General features: G+C 34.5%; 1 protein-coding gene across 1 annotated transcript; it reads right to left on the reverse strand.

Moving 5' to 3' along the window:
• Window positions 1-1143: 1143 nt before the first annotated feature.
• Window positions 1144-13458, reverse strand: LOC126970336 (uncharacterized). Its single transcript, XM_050816192.1, has 4 exons — window positions 13264-13458; window positions 11428-11515; window positions 9681-9828; window positions 1144-2240 (listed from the first exon to the last, which is right to left on the reverse strand). The coding sequence occupies exons 1-4, from the start codon at window positions 13352-13354 to the stop codon at window positions 1956-1958; spliced, it is 612 nt and encodes a 203-aa protein (XP_050672149.1). The 5' UTR covers window positions 13355-13458; the 3' UTR covers window positions 1144-1955.
• Window positions 13459-14961: the final 1503 nt, after the last annotated feature.

The following is a 14961-nucleotide window of genomic DNA, read 5'->3' on the forward strand; positions in this document are numbered from 1 at the left end:
AGTATTAGACATTTCTAAGAAGAATTCTATTAGATGTCATTACATCTAATAGAATTCTTAAGGCATAAATTTTGAGAGTATAAATGCCTTTTACACCTTTTATGCCTTTTATATCTATAAATTCTCTAGAACTAATTGCATGTGCATTGTGCAGTGTTGGTGTAGGTAGAAGTAAACTTTAGTACTGCTACTGCAGTACTCTGTAACGCAAGTAATATCCTTTTTATGGATCATGACGGTAGGTAGGCAAACGTATGTACTCTGAATGCAATATAACAATGTGTTTCGAGCTCTACTGGAGCTGCCATGGAGATTTAGCGCGCCAGGTGTGCATGCGATGCACAGAGGTGACGATTTTTATGCTGTAATGCTAGAGCAGGATTCCTGACGAGATTATATAATAATCATAATAATTGCATAATGAAAACATTACCACCTAAATTCACCAAATTTTTTTTTATATAAAATGTTATATTAAATTTTTAATGTATAAATTTTAATTTTTAATTTAGAATTTTTAATTGATGATACCTAATTAATAATTAGTAATGTTATCTACTTTAATACAAAATTGGTTATGTACGGTTTATTCTGTCTGTAATAAAATATGGTTATTTTATTTATTTTACATCGTAAGTGATCAGCAGCTCGTACATACTCTCTCATTTGCACCAAAGTAGTCACCCATATTCTCTTGCGTTCCCAAGGAGTCATAGTAGCTTTTTAGGTAGCTACGCACTTCTTGAAGGCATTTATGTCATCCAACGGGAATCACAACACGCAAAGAAATCAATTTTACAATTAAATTCGAATATTGTTACAATTTTCCCAAGAACACGTTCGTCCAGAACTTCAAAACGATTTGGTAGCTTGTTTAACGTCTGGTACGCAGATTTTATCAATCCGTTTCAAATTTGATGTAGATGACATATCAAACTGTTAAAGACTTAGGCACAATGCAAGTTTAACTAAGTTCTACACATAACTTTTATAATATAAATTAATTAATAATAATTAGAACCCACAAAATCTCTTCTTCATCCAAAATTTAGACATACTGTTGAATTTGTAAATTATGTTAATGTGTTCATATATTTATGCATGAAAAAGATGTATATACAAGGAAATAAAATAACACATGTATTTATTTATTATATGATTCTATTTATATTAGAAATATTAGAGATATACACGATCTAGAGTAATAACTTGTAGCAATATCTATAATAATATTATATATAATTATTTATATTTTTTAAACTCTCATTGTATTATTTCGCTATCACTACTAAACTCTTCGCTGATTTTTTTTTTAGTTTATTGGCCAATACAGAACAAATACATAACATTTTTATGAAATAAGTACCACGAAAACCTCACGGGTGTATCTGGGTCCCTAGAGCCATTCAAATACAATAAAATGTCTCGGAATAGCAACTGTCGCTTAATTATCTTGTCGCTTGTCGTGGTACGAGGGTTACCTAATCGTTGTCATGCGCATTGTTATAGTCTAACCACATGGTCGGCCTTGGTACGACCGAATCATCGAACGCGGTCTGGTAGCGGACCATATTCGATGGGATGTTACATTGTCCATCGCACAAAATTATTGTTATTATCATCCGGACCGTTCCAAGTACAACGCCGGACCAACCGTAGCAGTCCGATGGTCCGGCTGTTTCAAATCCGACCATGTGTTTGGGCTATTACGCTGACGGTTTGGCGGTGCGGCTATCTATTTTCTATTTTATTGTTGTATTCTACTTTATTATAAATTTTACTTATATTAAACAGAAGACAGTCATGTATATAAAAAAGCACATAGAAATCCACAATCCCTGCTTATCCCTCTTGAAAACAGCGTGATAAGTTATTTATGTCTGTATTTTAATTAAATTATTATCAACCTGACGAGCAAGGTTAAGCTTTATATAACAATATAGGCATTATAAACCTCATAAATTATTTGTGACATCTGAATAACTTCTCATATTATCATAATAATTCTCCTTATAACTATAATTACAGTATTGCATTTTCGTGTTCTCATTAATTTCCTCAAAGTTTCTATCTTCGTAGCCACTCTCATCATAATCAGGCATATAATTGTTGCTGTGTGCTTCTTTCGTAACATTTTGTCTGTGAATCTGATGTGTATTATCATCTTGAGAATTTATACTCCATCTTTGTGAGATCGCACAGCTTAATGAACTTCCGTGTTGAAATGCGAACGGCCACGCCTGCAAAAAGAACTTGTGTTAACGATTTAAGCTTTTTTTTATGAAAATGAGGGACGAGACGAGCAGGACATTCAGTTAATGGTAGTTGATACGCCCTACCCATTACAATGCAGTGCCGCTCAGGATTCTTGAGAACCCAAAATTCTGAGCGGTACTACAATTGCGTTCGTCACCTTGAGGCATAAGATGCTAAGTCTCATTTGCGCAGTAATTCCACTAGCTACGGCGCCCTTCAGACCAAAACACAGTAATGTTTACACACTATTGCTTCACGGCAACGATAGGCGCCGTTGTGGTACCCATAATCTAGCCGGCTTCCTGTGCATAGGAGCCTCCCACTGATGGAGTCTCCCACTTCTGCGTAAGATACGCCATAGTTAGACGGTTAGTATTGTTGTAGGTTCGACTGGTGGGTTAAGAGCGTCAGAGGCGTTTACCGCTGTATAGGAGGTATAGGTTAATGCCGCGTCGTTCATACATATATGAAAGTTTATCGATCTAATGCTATACCAATATTTTCTTATATGGTACAGAAAAGAAGGAAGAGATTTGTATTCATGTATGTACATTTGTATTTTGGACCGATCTAAAAATTTTTTTAACAATACCTGGAGTTGTATAACAACAAGTGACAAACAAGTAACAACAATGGTTTGTATAATTTTTGTGGACGAGTTTGTCTGTTTCTTTGTTTGACAAGTATTTTTTTATGACAGTTAGGGAGGAGACGAGCAAGACGTTCAGCTGATGGTAATCAATACGCACTGTCCATTAGAATACAGGTCTGCTCAGGATTCTTGAAAAAACCAAAACTTCTGAGGGGCACTACAATTGCGCTCGTCACCTTGAGACTAAAGAGTCTCATTTGCTTAGTTATTTCACTAGCTACGGCGCCCTTCAGACTGAAACATAATAATGCTTACACGTTACTGCTACACACCGACAAAAGATGGGGTTGTGGTGCCCATAATCTAGCCAGCATACTGTGCCTATTTCTGCCATAAAGCAGTAATGTTTAAGATCTGATCGATCTGAAGGGCGTCGGGAAAATGAGACTTGACATCTTATGTCTCAAGGTGACGAGCGCAGTTGTAGTGCCGCTCAGAAGTTTTGGGTTTTTCAATAATCTTGAGAGGCACTGCATTGTAATGGGTACGACGTATCATGACCAACAGCAGAACGTCCTGCTCGTCTCGTCCCTTACTTTCATTTAAAAAAAACTATGACGATTAGTCGTAATCTGTTCGGACAAAGTCGTGGGCGCTCGCTTGTTTATTAAATTTAATATAAGAAAAACACCGGGACCTCCCACTGTGATTTCGAATGTGCGAAATACACTTGTATCAGTTGTCCCTTTTGTGTTCAAAGTGTAAACATCGTAAAACATATGTTTATAAATTTATTACTAGAGGAAGAAACCAAAAACTATTAGTTTAAGTTTGTTGTGGTAAGAAGTGTGTATTTAACATTTTTCACGATTATAATGGAATTGTCATATTTGACTATTTATTTACTTTATTGGAGACAAAAACAGAAACAAAGGATTCAATACACATTCGAATTATAACTAACTAAAATAATTACAATTGTTCCCTTGGAATGTCTCGCTGAGAACATAGATGTCAAAGATAAAAGCGACATCTGCTTAGGTGGAAGCGTGCACGTACAATTTACAATAAAGTTTAATCGCAACAAAGGTAAGTAAAACATGGTTAAAATAATCTAAATCATTGTTAAAACTTGAATATAGAAAGCAGAAATCACTTTCGTTTCAGCGTATGACATGACAACAAAGTCATGTAGAGGCGTGGCACAAATCAAAGTGATTTTGTGAAACTTGGCTCAAACAACACTTAAGAATACAAATCGTAACATTTTCATTAATATTGACATCATTAATATAACTTAATTTCAGATTTGCAGCAATTAGCTCACAAAAACAAACCTCATACTCTTAGATTTCCTCTGCTTGACATATTAAGTTCAAAATAAAATAATTGATTTGTCAAAAAAACTATAAATCGTGAGCAAACCCTGATTCCTTTTCCTGATTACAAAGAAAGATTTGGGTAAGAGTTATTTTATATGAAAAATTCAGATGAGATGCTTCAAGTGTATGATAATGATGATAATGATCTTTTATAGTCTTAAGACTGCTTTCCGCTTGTCATTTATTTAGAGTTACGAAGAGATCTGAGTATTCCTCAGCCGAATTCTTCTTCGAAAAAATCCTATCTCTCAAGTTGGATCAAATTGCGTACAGTGTGCAAAATTTTACTAACTAGTTTATTAACTAAATTTTTTATATTAAGATATATCTATCTTTATACATAAGAATTTCGAGTCACGTTGTTTGTCCGCGATGGACTACTCAACTACTGAACCGATTTTAATCAAATGTTGCACACTGTCTTCAGTTTGATCCAACTTGAGAGATAGGACAGTTTTTATTTCGACACTTAATATTTTTTTTCTATTTCTGCATAAAGTAATTTTTCACAAACCATGGAAAAATGAAATTAATTTTTATAATGATTGAAAATCTACAAATTTCGTAGTTGGCAAGAAATGTTGCATATAATAATAATATGCATTTGTTTAGGTGAAGCTAAGCGCACCGGTCACCAGCTAGTAAAAAATATATAAATAATTTTCATACAAATGATTTGAGTTTTCTTTCGTGTTAATTCCGCCAATATTTGTCTTTAAACAATTCGACACGTGTTTCGCCTCTACACGAGGCATCCTCAGGACGTGTTGTCTCGCCAAAATCTGGCACGAGTCGGCGAAACACGTGTCGAATTGTTTAAAGACAAATATTGGCGGAATTAACACTAAAGAAAACTCAAATCATTTGTATAATTATGGATTTCCGCAAAGTAACGCCTACTTCAATAGAATAATTTTCAGCCTAAGCATGTGTTTTTTCTTTTTAATGTGAAATGGGCACGTAATTATGACTTCTTTCTTAAGTCAATGCCATTTGGTTAGAAAAACAATGAGGCATCGGCGAAACAATAAAACAGAGCATCTCTTAAACGTCCGGAGTAAAACTTTATTAATACCAACAACAGCTGCGAGCGTATGTTCTCGTGCTATTTCGTTTATTGTTCTTATCGTACCGTTTCTAACTCTGAGCGATACTTACGGGTTTGTTTATTTATGCTTCAGGGAAAAGCATAAATTCAGGAGTGCGCTTTTTGTGCTTTGATTATAAAAAAAAACGAGTGCGTTTCGGGACCCCCGACAGAAGTGATAACTTTAAGTAATTTAAGTTAAACTATTTAAAATTGAATTTGTTTAATTTAAAAAAAGCTTAGGTAATTTCTAAAATTTTATGTATGTTAATATGATAATGTAAGGAAAGGTTATTTATTAATAACATATTTTATTCATTATAAAATATATTTTATTCCCAGTTACAATTCTTGATATGTACATTATTTGTATTATTATTTAATCGTATAAAAGTAACAATTGGTTAGAGTGAGAGGGGAGGAGCCTGAATACCGCTGCGTGAGAGAAAGGGAAGCCAGACAGACGAGCGCCGTAACGCGTTACGTTACGGAGCAGTTGACCAATAAGAAGTAATAACTTCAAAAAGGATAAATGCAAAAGTGACTGGAGCAACCAGGGTTCCGTGCTGATAACATAAAATATAAAAAATATATTTTTTTATACATGGGGGCAAACGGATGATTGGCTCATATTGATAGAAAGTATAAACCAGTCGCTCAAAGTTTTTGATAATTGGAAGTAGGCTGTTATGTGAATATATTTCATAAATACTACTTGTCTCGTCGTGAACATTTAGAGATAATTTAATAAATTAAAACAACTTTAATAATTGACCTGAATGATTTTAATCTCAACACTTCGACAGTAGGTACGAGTATAAAACAGAGAGTAACGACATTTTACATTACAATAATTATGATTACCACAGAGTATCGAACTAACTGACTAATAGATCTTCTTTTTTTTCAATTAGTTTTAATAAGAACCATATACTCTACACTTAATAGGAATGAAATAATTAAATACTTCAATGGAGACTTGCATTCGATATTAATAAGGAGTTGGTTTTGGTCGCTAACTATGGGCCTAATGAGAGAGCTCATGGTTGTTCAGAGGGCAATGGAGAGGACTATGCTCGGAGTTTTCCTACGAGATCGAATCAGGAATGAGGAGATCCGTAGGAGAACCAAAGTTACCGACATAGCCCAAATGATTGCGAAACTGACGTGGCAGTGGGCAGGGCACATAGTTCGATGGACAGGTGGCCGTTGGGTCAGTAAAGTCCTCGAATGGCGACCACTTACCGGAAGACGCAGTGTTGGTAGGCTTTATGATTTTGCGGGACTATTTTCATCCCTTCTAAAAAACGATAATATTTAACCATAATTTAAATTACTTCGACAATTTAATAGCCATAATTACTAATGTAATTAACGCTTATTAAAATTACTACTATCCAAACTTACTTATACGTGTTAGGAGTAAACTTCTGAAAATTTCGGGCCACGCGACCAAACCAAAATGTGTGTTTGTGTAAAAAGTAATCCTGCCATTGATCAAATCATTGGTTTGCCTTCGCGGAACGTGTCTGCTAATCCCCCGATGACAGAAGTTAGTCGCGCCGGCGTTCGACTTAACCACTGATTCATTGCTTTTAGCAGCATAAAGTTACACTCACAATGTAAGCGAAGCTTTAAATTATATAGTCCAGCTGATAGACGTCGTTGTTTCCATAGCAAAACAAATCAAAACAGTAACAAATGAAAGGAGTCTATATTAATGATTGCTATTAATGATTGATTGTATGATTATATAATTTATAGAAGATCATTAATTATGACATATATAATTATATAATTATAATGATGAATTTAAAGTCAGAATTATAGAGATTTTCTTATAGCAGTATCCTTACTTACTTACTGTAACCATATCTAAATGTGGCATTTGCCCATATAAATCATAAAATTAAAATAATCATCACGATTTAAATTAAATTAAAGTCAACATTAAATATAAATTTAAAGCTAAAATAAAATTCAAATTCAAATGAAAATGCAAAATTCGAACTAAAGTTAAATTCAAAACTAAAATAGGTTATAAATAATAAATTAGTAGGTACTGTGACTAATACTACTATATACTAATACTAATATACTTAAAAAAGTTCTTTATAATAAAAAATTCTTTTAATGCAGAAATTTATAGCTATTGTCTAGCGACGTCAATAGTGAACATTAAGAAAAATATATTGCTTTTATGGCAGGTTGAATGTATTTGCGTTTATCTTTTTCATCCTGAGAGTTAAAAGATTATATATTGCCATAACTTATCATAATATACTTCCTAAACACATCATTTAGTTTTCAGCGATAGAAAGAACTTTATCAGACAATAATTTCAGAAAAACACAAAAGAAAAAAGCCATAACCTGAGAGTTGAACAAAGCATACAAGATTTTATAACGATACGACACTCGAACGGTTAGCTCAGTTGGTTAGGTCATCGGAGCACGGAACGCCGGAGGTCGTGGGATCGAGTCCCGCATCGTTCATAAATTTTGTTGTTTTTCAAATTTTATTTGTCTATTAATCCTAGAAGTGAGGGTTTTCACTTTAAAAACATAACAAATTGTTTAGTCTTACAAGAGCGACATCTTAACTCAAATTCCTAATATGCAAATATTGGGGTTGAGCAGGTTATCAACCATAAAGTAGATCCTGTAGATGAAGCCATAACCTGAGAGTTGAACAAAGCATACAAGATTTTATAAATATACGACACTCGAACGGTTAGCTCAGTTGGTTAGAGCACCGGCACGGAACGCCGGAGGTCGTGGGTTCGAGTCCCGCATCGTTCATAAAATTTTGTTGTTTTTCAAATTTTATTTGTGTAAAAGAAAATTAATAATGTTTGTATGATTATATAATTTATAGAAGATCATTAATTATGACACTAAGATTATCCCTTATTGTAATTAACACATGGTACAGCAAAACTAGCACATCGAACGTTAAACGTTTCTCTGGTTGAAATTGATAAAAATTAATAGAACACGTTCACGGAGTGCTTTCCCATTGATCTACCAACTGGTCTTAAAGTGTACATTGTTGTTTAATTAATATAATCTATATTATACAAGATAAGTTTTTTCTAATTATTTTTAGTACGGATCCAGATTTTTGTACATTATTAAGCAATGCTATTGCATTAATATTATAGTATTTAGTGGGCGACTTCACAAGATCTGATTGTTAGATGACAACGCGACAGAGTATAAATTGTTAACAATTATGCGATCATCGAGTTATTAGCGGTATGGGTGTATTCAAGTTTTATATTTGGATCATTTGGTATTTTTTCTTTTCTGTCCTAGGTACCGTCAACATATTTACTCACATGACACATTTTTTTAAAGTCATATAAATAAATTTAAAATTGGTTAATGCTCGCAACTTCGACAGCATGGAATTATGTTATAACGGGAAACCCTTGGAAATTCTTCATAATCGTGGAATAATGTGATATGTATATCCTTTTCTGTACGTTATAGGGCAACGTTTGTGAAAAATTCCATGATGTTCTTTTGAGTAGAAAGCGCTACAACCGGACAATCTCGATGCTGAATGATATCCATCAAATTATTTCGATTTAAGTGCCGACTGTGTGAGTGTGTGTAAGATTCATTGAGACCGACATATTTGCGACGCTTGCTCTCTTCGGCAATCGAAGCAGCAGCCCCAGCATCATCTGACGTAATTTGACATGAGAAGGAGCCATAGTGTCGACGCAATTCGCGTCCCACACCAGTGCCCTTCCCCGTGCCCAAGCCTCCAGAGATGTATATAAAGTAACGCAACAAAATACTCAAACGTCAAAATGCCTTACACGAGTAAGAGACCCCGCAAACTGCAGACTTTTGATCGGCCGATAGTATGGTTGGTTTCTTAATCAGTATGAAGATGTATGAGAATGCGCACATTATAACGATTCGGTATTGGCTGACAAAACATTTGATGGGCTACACGATAGCCTTCAAACTGAACCGTCAGCAAACGAATAAACTGTTAAATCAGTACAGCGCTCTTCTAGGCGCGCACACCACCGATTGTTTTGTCGGCTAGACTCATCAATAGCCGATTTAAAACTAATAGCGAATCATCCCTAAAACTGTCGGCCGATAGTTGTCTAGTGTGACCCAACTGTTTAGTCGGGCCAGTGTGCGCACTTAACAGCCGAACTCAACCAAACTATCGGCCGATCGAAAGTCTGCAGTTTGCGGGGTCTCTAAGTCTAAAAACAGAATGGAAATAAATAAATAAAATCACAAGATCTATTGAGTGCTATAGATGCGTCAATGCCCACACACTGTTTATAAATAAATTATGCTATATATTATTAAACAAAATATCATATACACACCAAACTTAACGGATGTGGCGGCGTATGCGCAGATCTAGGTTCATGTAGCAACGCTCGCAAATGTGCTATGTACGAAGCAGCCAGCCTCAATGTATCCAGTTTTGATAGCTTCGTATCTGCTGGGACCCATGGTAGTGTTGTTTTTAGTCTATAATAAATAATAAGTGACATACAAAATCATAAAGTAAAGAAAACATTCAAATAGTTTATTAGTTAAGATGGTCTGAGCCTGCATGCAATACGAAACGATCTATTTCCTTAGGATTCCGTTGGAGAGTTGTAATTAGTATTGCCCCGGGCAAACATTTCATGTCCAGTTTCGCAAGGTAAGTTTTGACGACCGGATATGCAAACACCTCACTTAATATTACAGCGGTCTATAAAATCCCTTGCGTACCGAGTAAGTTGATCGGAAGAATTAAGAAATACGCACGGTGAGCCGAGTAAGTCGATCGGAATTTTGGGCAGTGCTACTTCCCTTTGAACTTATAAAATAGAATGAAGCCGAATAATGTAGGTATAGTTTTTAACAGATAGATTAGAACACTCTATAAAAAGTTCAGTTCTTGCCGTGCACCATATTGAGTGGTTATGACTGTAGATATTATAGGTATTTATCTAATTATATAATTAATTTTGAAATAATCTAGAATTATATATTTAATGCTACTTGGTATCTTATTATAAATACGAACACAATTAAGTGAAGCAGTAATGTGTAAGCATTACGGTGTTTCGGTCTGAATGGCGTCGTAGCTAGTGAAATTACTGGGGAAATGAGACTTATCATCTTATGTCTCAAGGTGACAAGCACAGTTGTAGTGCAGAATTATTGAGTTTTTCAAGAATACTGAGCGGTACTGCATTTTAATGGGCAGGGCGTATCAACATGCTCGTATTGTCCATTATCCTTAAAAAAACGCTACAATAGCGAGGCCTTTGATGTAGCTATAGATAGATAGCACAAGATGATTTTCTCGAAACCTCGATCCCATGGGCTTCCGTTATTGCTCGGACTTTTAGCTGTGTTCTAATAGAAGGGTAAACGAGCATATTCTCTTGCAACACCAAAGGTATCACATGAACATTTCCGGCCTTTTAGATAGGTACGTATAAGTGCTTTTTTTAAGGAACCCATCCCTTATCGACGTGGAAAAAGCGCGCCAGGTATTTCATTCCATAGTCTGGATGAGATTGTAATTCCTAGAAAACTGAACTGTAGAGGAACAGCCATATGATGAGGATAGTATTAAAATATATGGCGTGTCGTGAGATGGTGGAATTTGCCGACAAAAAAGTAACTCTTCCGCATATTATCCGTGACAAATATGGTATTGGTAAGTATCAAGATAAGACAAGACAGTCCAAGAACTATTCCAACTAGGACAAGGAGAAGGTGAAAAAACTGATGGCTGACCTCCAGTTATGGAGAGCACGTGAAGAAGAGGAAGGTAAGTAACACAATAAAGTGACGCTTCAATGGAACGACAAACGATCGAGCTGTTCCTTGTGGCCTTTCACACAATGTGGGAGCCCTAAATATTCTAGCAGCTTCTGCATATAAAGCAATTTTTTGTGTCACACTGAATGTGATTTTATGCATTAGGAAAAAAAATGTCATTACATATCTAAGCAACGTTAAAGTTCTGTTAACTTTCAATCCTGATCATTAGATTATCATTCTTTTTCTAAAAAAAATAAACCAATTTTGTTTAATACGTGATAAAGAAAATTTACAGTAACTGACCTACAAAAGGCTTTTGAAAGCACTCGCATACGTGCTCGTTCTCTGGCATTAGCTGCATTTCTGTGTTGCGGTTCGTGACTACTTCTGCCTAAAGAAAACAAAACATATTTATCATTATAAACACTACTTAAAATGCACAAAACTGACGCTAAAATAGTACTTTAACATCGTCCTCTCTAGTTCAGATCTTTCGATCAATAATAATTATTAATATTACTTTGGATGTTGCTTCGGTTTTGGCTTGGTTAATGAGCAGGGCGAATCAATTACCATCAGCTGAACGTCCTGCTCGTCTCGTTCCTTATTATCATAATTAAAAAAAAAAAATCTGGTAAGCACATACATAATATAGAAGTATTTAAAAATAAAATTAGTAAAACGAAAATTTATTGAATTAGGCGTTATTTTGCGGAAATCCATAATTATACAAATTATTTTAGTTTTCCTTAGTGTTAATTCCGCCAATATTTGTCCTTAAAACAATTCGACACGTGTTTCGCCTCTACACGAGGCATCCCCAGGACGTGTTGTCTCGCCAAAATCTGGCACGAGACTCGAGACTTTAGTCTTATATTGGCGGAATTAACACTAAGGAAAACTTAAGTATTTTGTATAATTAGTAAAACGTTATTTTAATCACTAATTACACAAGAATAAATAATGGTTAAAATTATTGAACGATCATTGTATATTATTTATGTATTGTATAAAATATTAAATTTAAATACATCTATATAAATAAAAACCTCTATGGTTTTCATTTGCGCGCGCATCACGGAAGAAGTATTGGAAGGATTTCAATTAAGTCTTCTTAGTTTTATTCCTCAGACACTTGGACCTTATCTAAATTCAAAATCAAATTCAAATTCGAATATTTTTATTCAAAATAGGATATGACATCACTTATTGAAAGTCAAAAACTACCACCCATTCCAAAAATAATGCCTCAGACCTGAGAAGAACGGGCGCATTTTTTTTTCATCAAAAAATATGTTTACAAAGTAATATTGTACAATTACACTTATCATTTAATAGCCTCGTGACTGCCAAATAAAGGCTAACCTTGGTGCTTTTTGAATTTCGCAGGATCCTGACAAAACATTTACACTTTCAACTTCGAAGATCTGTTTTTCTGGAGTCATTACTATACAAAGGGACTGGCCAAATTTTTGCTTGCATTTCTCATATTCAAATTCAAATATTTTTATTCAAAATAGGATGTGACATCACTTATTGAAAGTCAAAAAACTACCACCCATTCCAAATTGGATGCCTCAGACCTGAGAAGAATGGGCGCAACAAACTCAGCGGGCATTTTTTTTTTCATCAAAAAATATGTTTACAAAGTAATATTGTACAATTACACTTATCATTTAATAGCCTGGGGGCGTTCGTTCCATTCCCAATCTGTGGAATCATTAGAGAAAGTAATTTATGTTATAATAGCCTTTACCACACAAACGTTCTTTAACAATTCTTTTGAACATCGTAGTAGTTTTGTTTTGAACATTTTCTGGGATCTTGTTGTAAAAGCATATACATCGCCCCACAAAGTTTATGTTTGTTCCTCGTGTTATCATTAAAATTAAAAAAAAAAATGCGATGTCTTATATTTGATTATTAAAGTTTAAAGTAACAATTATTTTATAAGCATTATGTGCTCGGTCATATCTATACGCGGACGAAGTCCCGAGTAACAACAGGTATATAAATTATACTATTTACACCAGGCATATATCCTGCTATTTGTGACATTTTGAAATATTTATACGACCTACTTATTCATAACGGGCAAATGTTGTAAATAAAAAGAAAAAAAATTAACAAAATAATTACCTGAACTAGATTGTGTGTCGTCAAATAAAAAATCATAATCTTCTATCTCTTCAGTCTTTTTCTCAGAAGTCCTGTTCCGTTTCCGTGGCATTACACTTACTCACTATTCGACACAACACAAAATAATCTTTAGCCTGTCACTGCAACTTCGAAGGGATGCTCTGTCTGTTTGAGAAGCGTTTATAATGTAGGATGCGCACACGCAAGGCGGGCGGAAGATTTTGGGCGGTGCCTGAGATTGCCCCACCCGAATAAATTCCAGGATCGTCGCCTCGGGAGATGCGGGGATTATATTATATAGAGTATGATTCAGACCACATTCAGACTGATTTAAAGGATTTTATTCACTGAAATAAGTTATAAGTTTTTGAAGGTATTTTAATGTGTATTTATGGTTACATAAATAAACGATAAATTGTCAATTAGGTTATTTATGTATGGTTTAAAATAATAAATTAATGTGTATACTGTATATTATAAAACAAAGTCCTCCGCCGCGTCTATATGTTTGTCTGTCTGCGATAAACTCAAAAATTGCTGCACCGATTTTTCTGCTGTTTTCACCAATGGTTCTCGGGGAAGGTTTTAATATATAATTTGCTTTTGTTTTTGATAATTGTTGGAGGAGTCGGAAAAAAGTAAGCCATCTAGGAGCTTTAAATAAAAACAATGTCTAAAGTTTAGACAGCGTTTAGACTCTAAACCCTTTGAAATATAACAAAATAATGTATGGTGAAACAGTGTCTTATATAGGACTGTAGGAAATTCGGCGATGGCATATGTCTATCCCTTAAGGATAACATACGATATCCATTTTAATACTTTAAAAAATTGTCAATTATAAAGCGGTCATGTTAAAGCTGTTTTCACAAATACGATATTAATCTTTATCATTTTAAATAATCTGCTCAAGCAATTCGATACGACTCTCCCTCCACACCGTCTTGCCTAGGTACTACAAAAAATAAACGGTAGGTGAAGGGTATGATCATTCAGGAATTAATTCTATAAAGCCACCTCAAAATGTCGTTTTTACTAAAACGAGCTATAATTCGGGGTACGACCTAATCTGAATAGAATTTTTTTATCTAATCTAAACCAAATTTCTGGACGATGCGGGACTCAAACCCACGCCGGGGTCCCAGCGCTTTACCAATGCCAACCGTGTGCATTCGGCATAATCCGAAAATCTTGGTATGTTTTGTTCAACTCTCGGGTCATAGCTTCTGCAGCATAATTTACTTTTAATAATCTGCTCAACCCCAACAATTGCATATACGGAAATTGAATTGAGTTAACACCCTTTCAAATATAAGACCGCTGGGATTCACCCCGGGATTCGAGTCCTGCATCTTTCACAAATTTAATTTATATAATTCATCCCAGAAGTTAGGAATGTGATATTCCTCTTTAAAAATAACAAAATTGTTACTTGGTAAACAATTTTTTGCACAACATATCGTTAAATTCACGATTATCTTACAAATTAGAGAAAGTATTCTTATTGGCAAGGTATAACCATTATAAAAATTATTATTATAAAAATCCTTTAAGATTAGAAAAAAGTGTGAAGCAATTTGTAGATTGACAAGAGCTCAGAGAGAATGACAGAAAGGTTAGATCGTGTTAACTTCCGCGATATTCTATACTTTAACAACACGTGCTTAACACACCCTCCTATTTTTTTAGTTTGGTAAT

Source organism: Leptidea sinapis, chromosome 20 (assembly GCF_905404315.1).
Source record: "Leptidea sinapis chromosome 20, ilLepSina1.1, whole genome shotgun sequence".
In the NCBI taxonomy this organism is placed as follows: domain Eukaryota; kingdom Metazoa; phylum Arthropoda; class Insecta; order Lepidoptera; family Pieridae; genus Leptidea; species Leptidea sinapis.

Excerpts from the sequence above, each read along its gene's own strand:
- LOC126970336 (XM_050816192.1), bottom strand. The coding sequence starts at position 13,354 with ATGCCACGGAAACGGAACAGGACTTCTGAGAAAAAGACTGAAGAGATA. Across the intron at positions 11,516-13,263 it reads CGACACACAATCTAGTTCAG|GCAGAAGTAGTCACGAACCG; the intron begins GTAATTATTTTG and ends TGTTTTCTTTAG. Across the intron at positions 2,241-9,680 it reads CGCCACATCCGTTAAGTTTG|GCGTGGCCGTTCGCATTTCA; the intron begins GTGTGTATATGA and ends TTCTTTTTGCAG.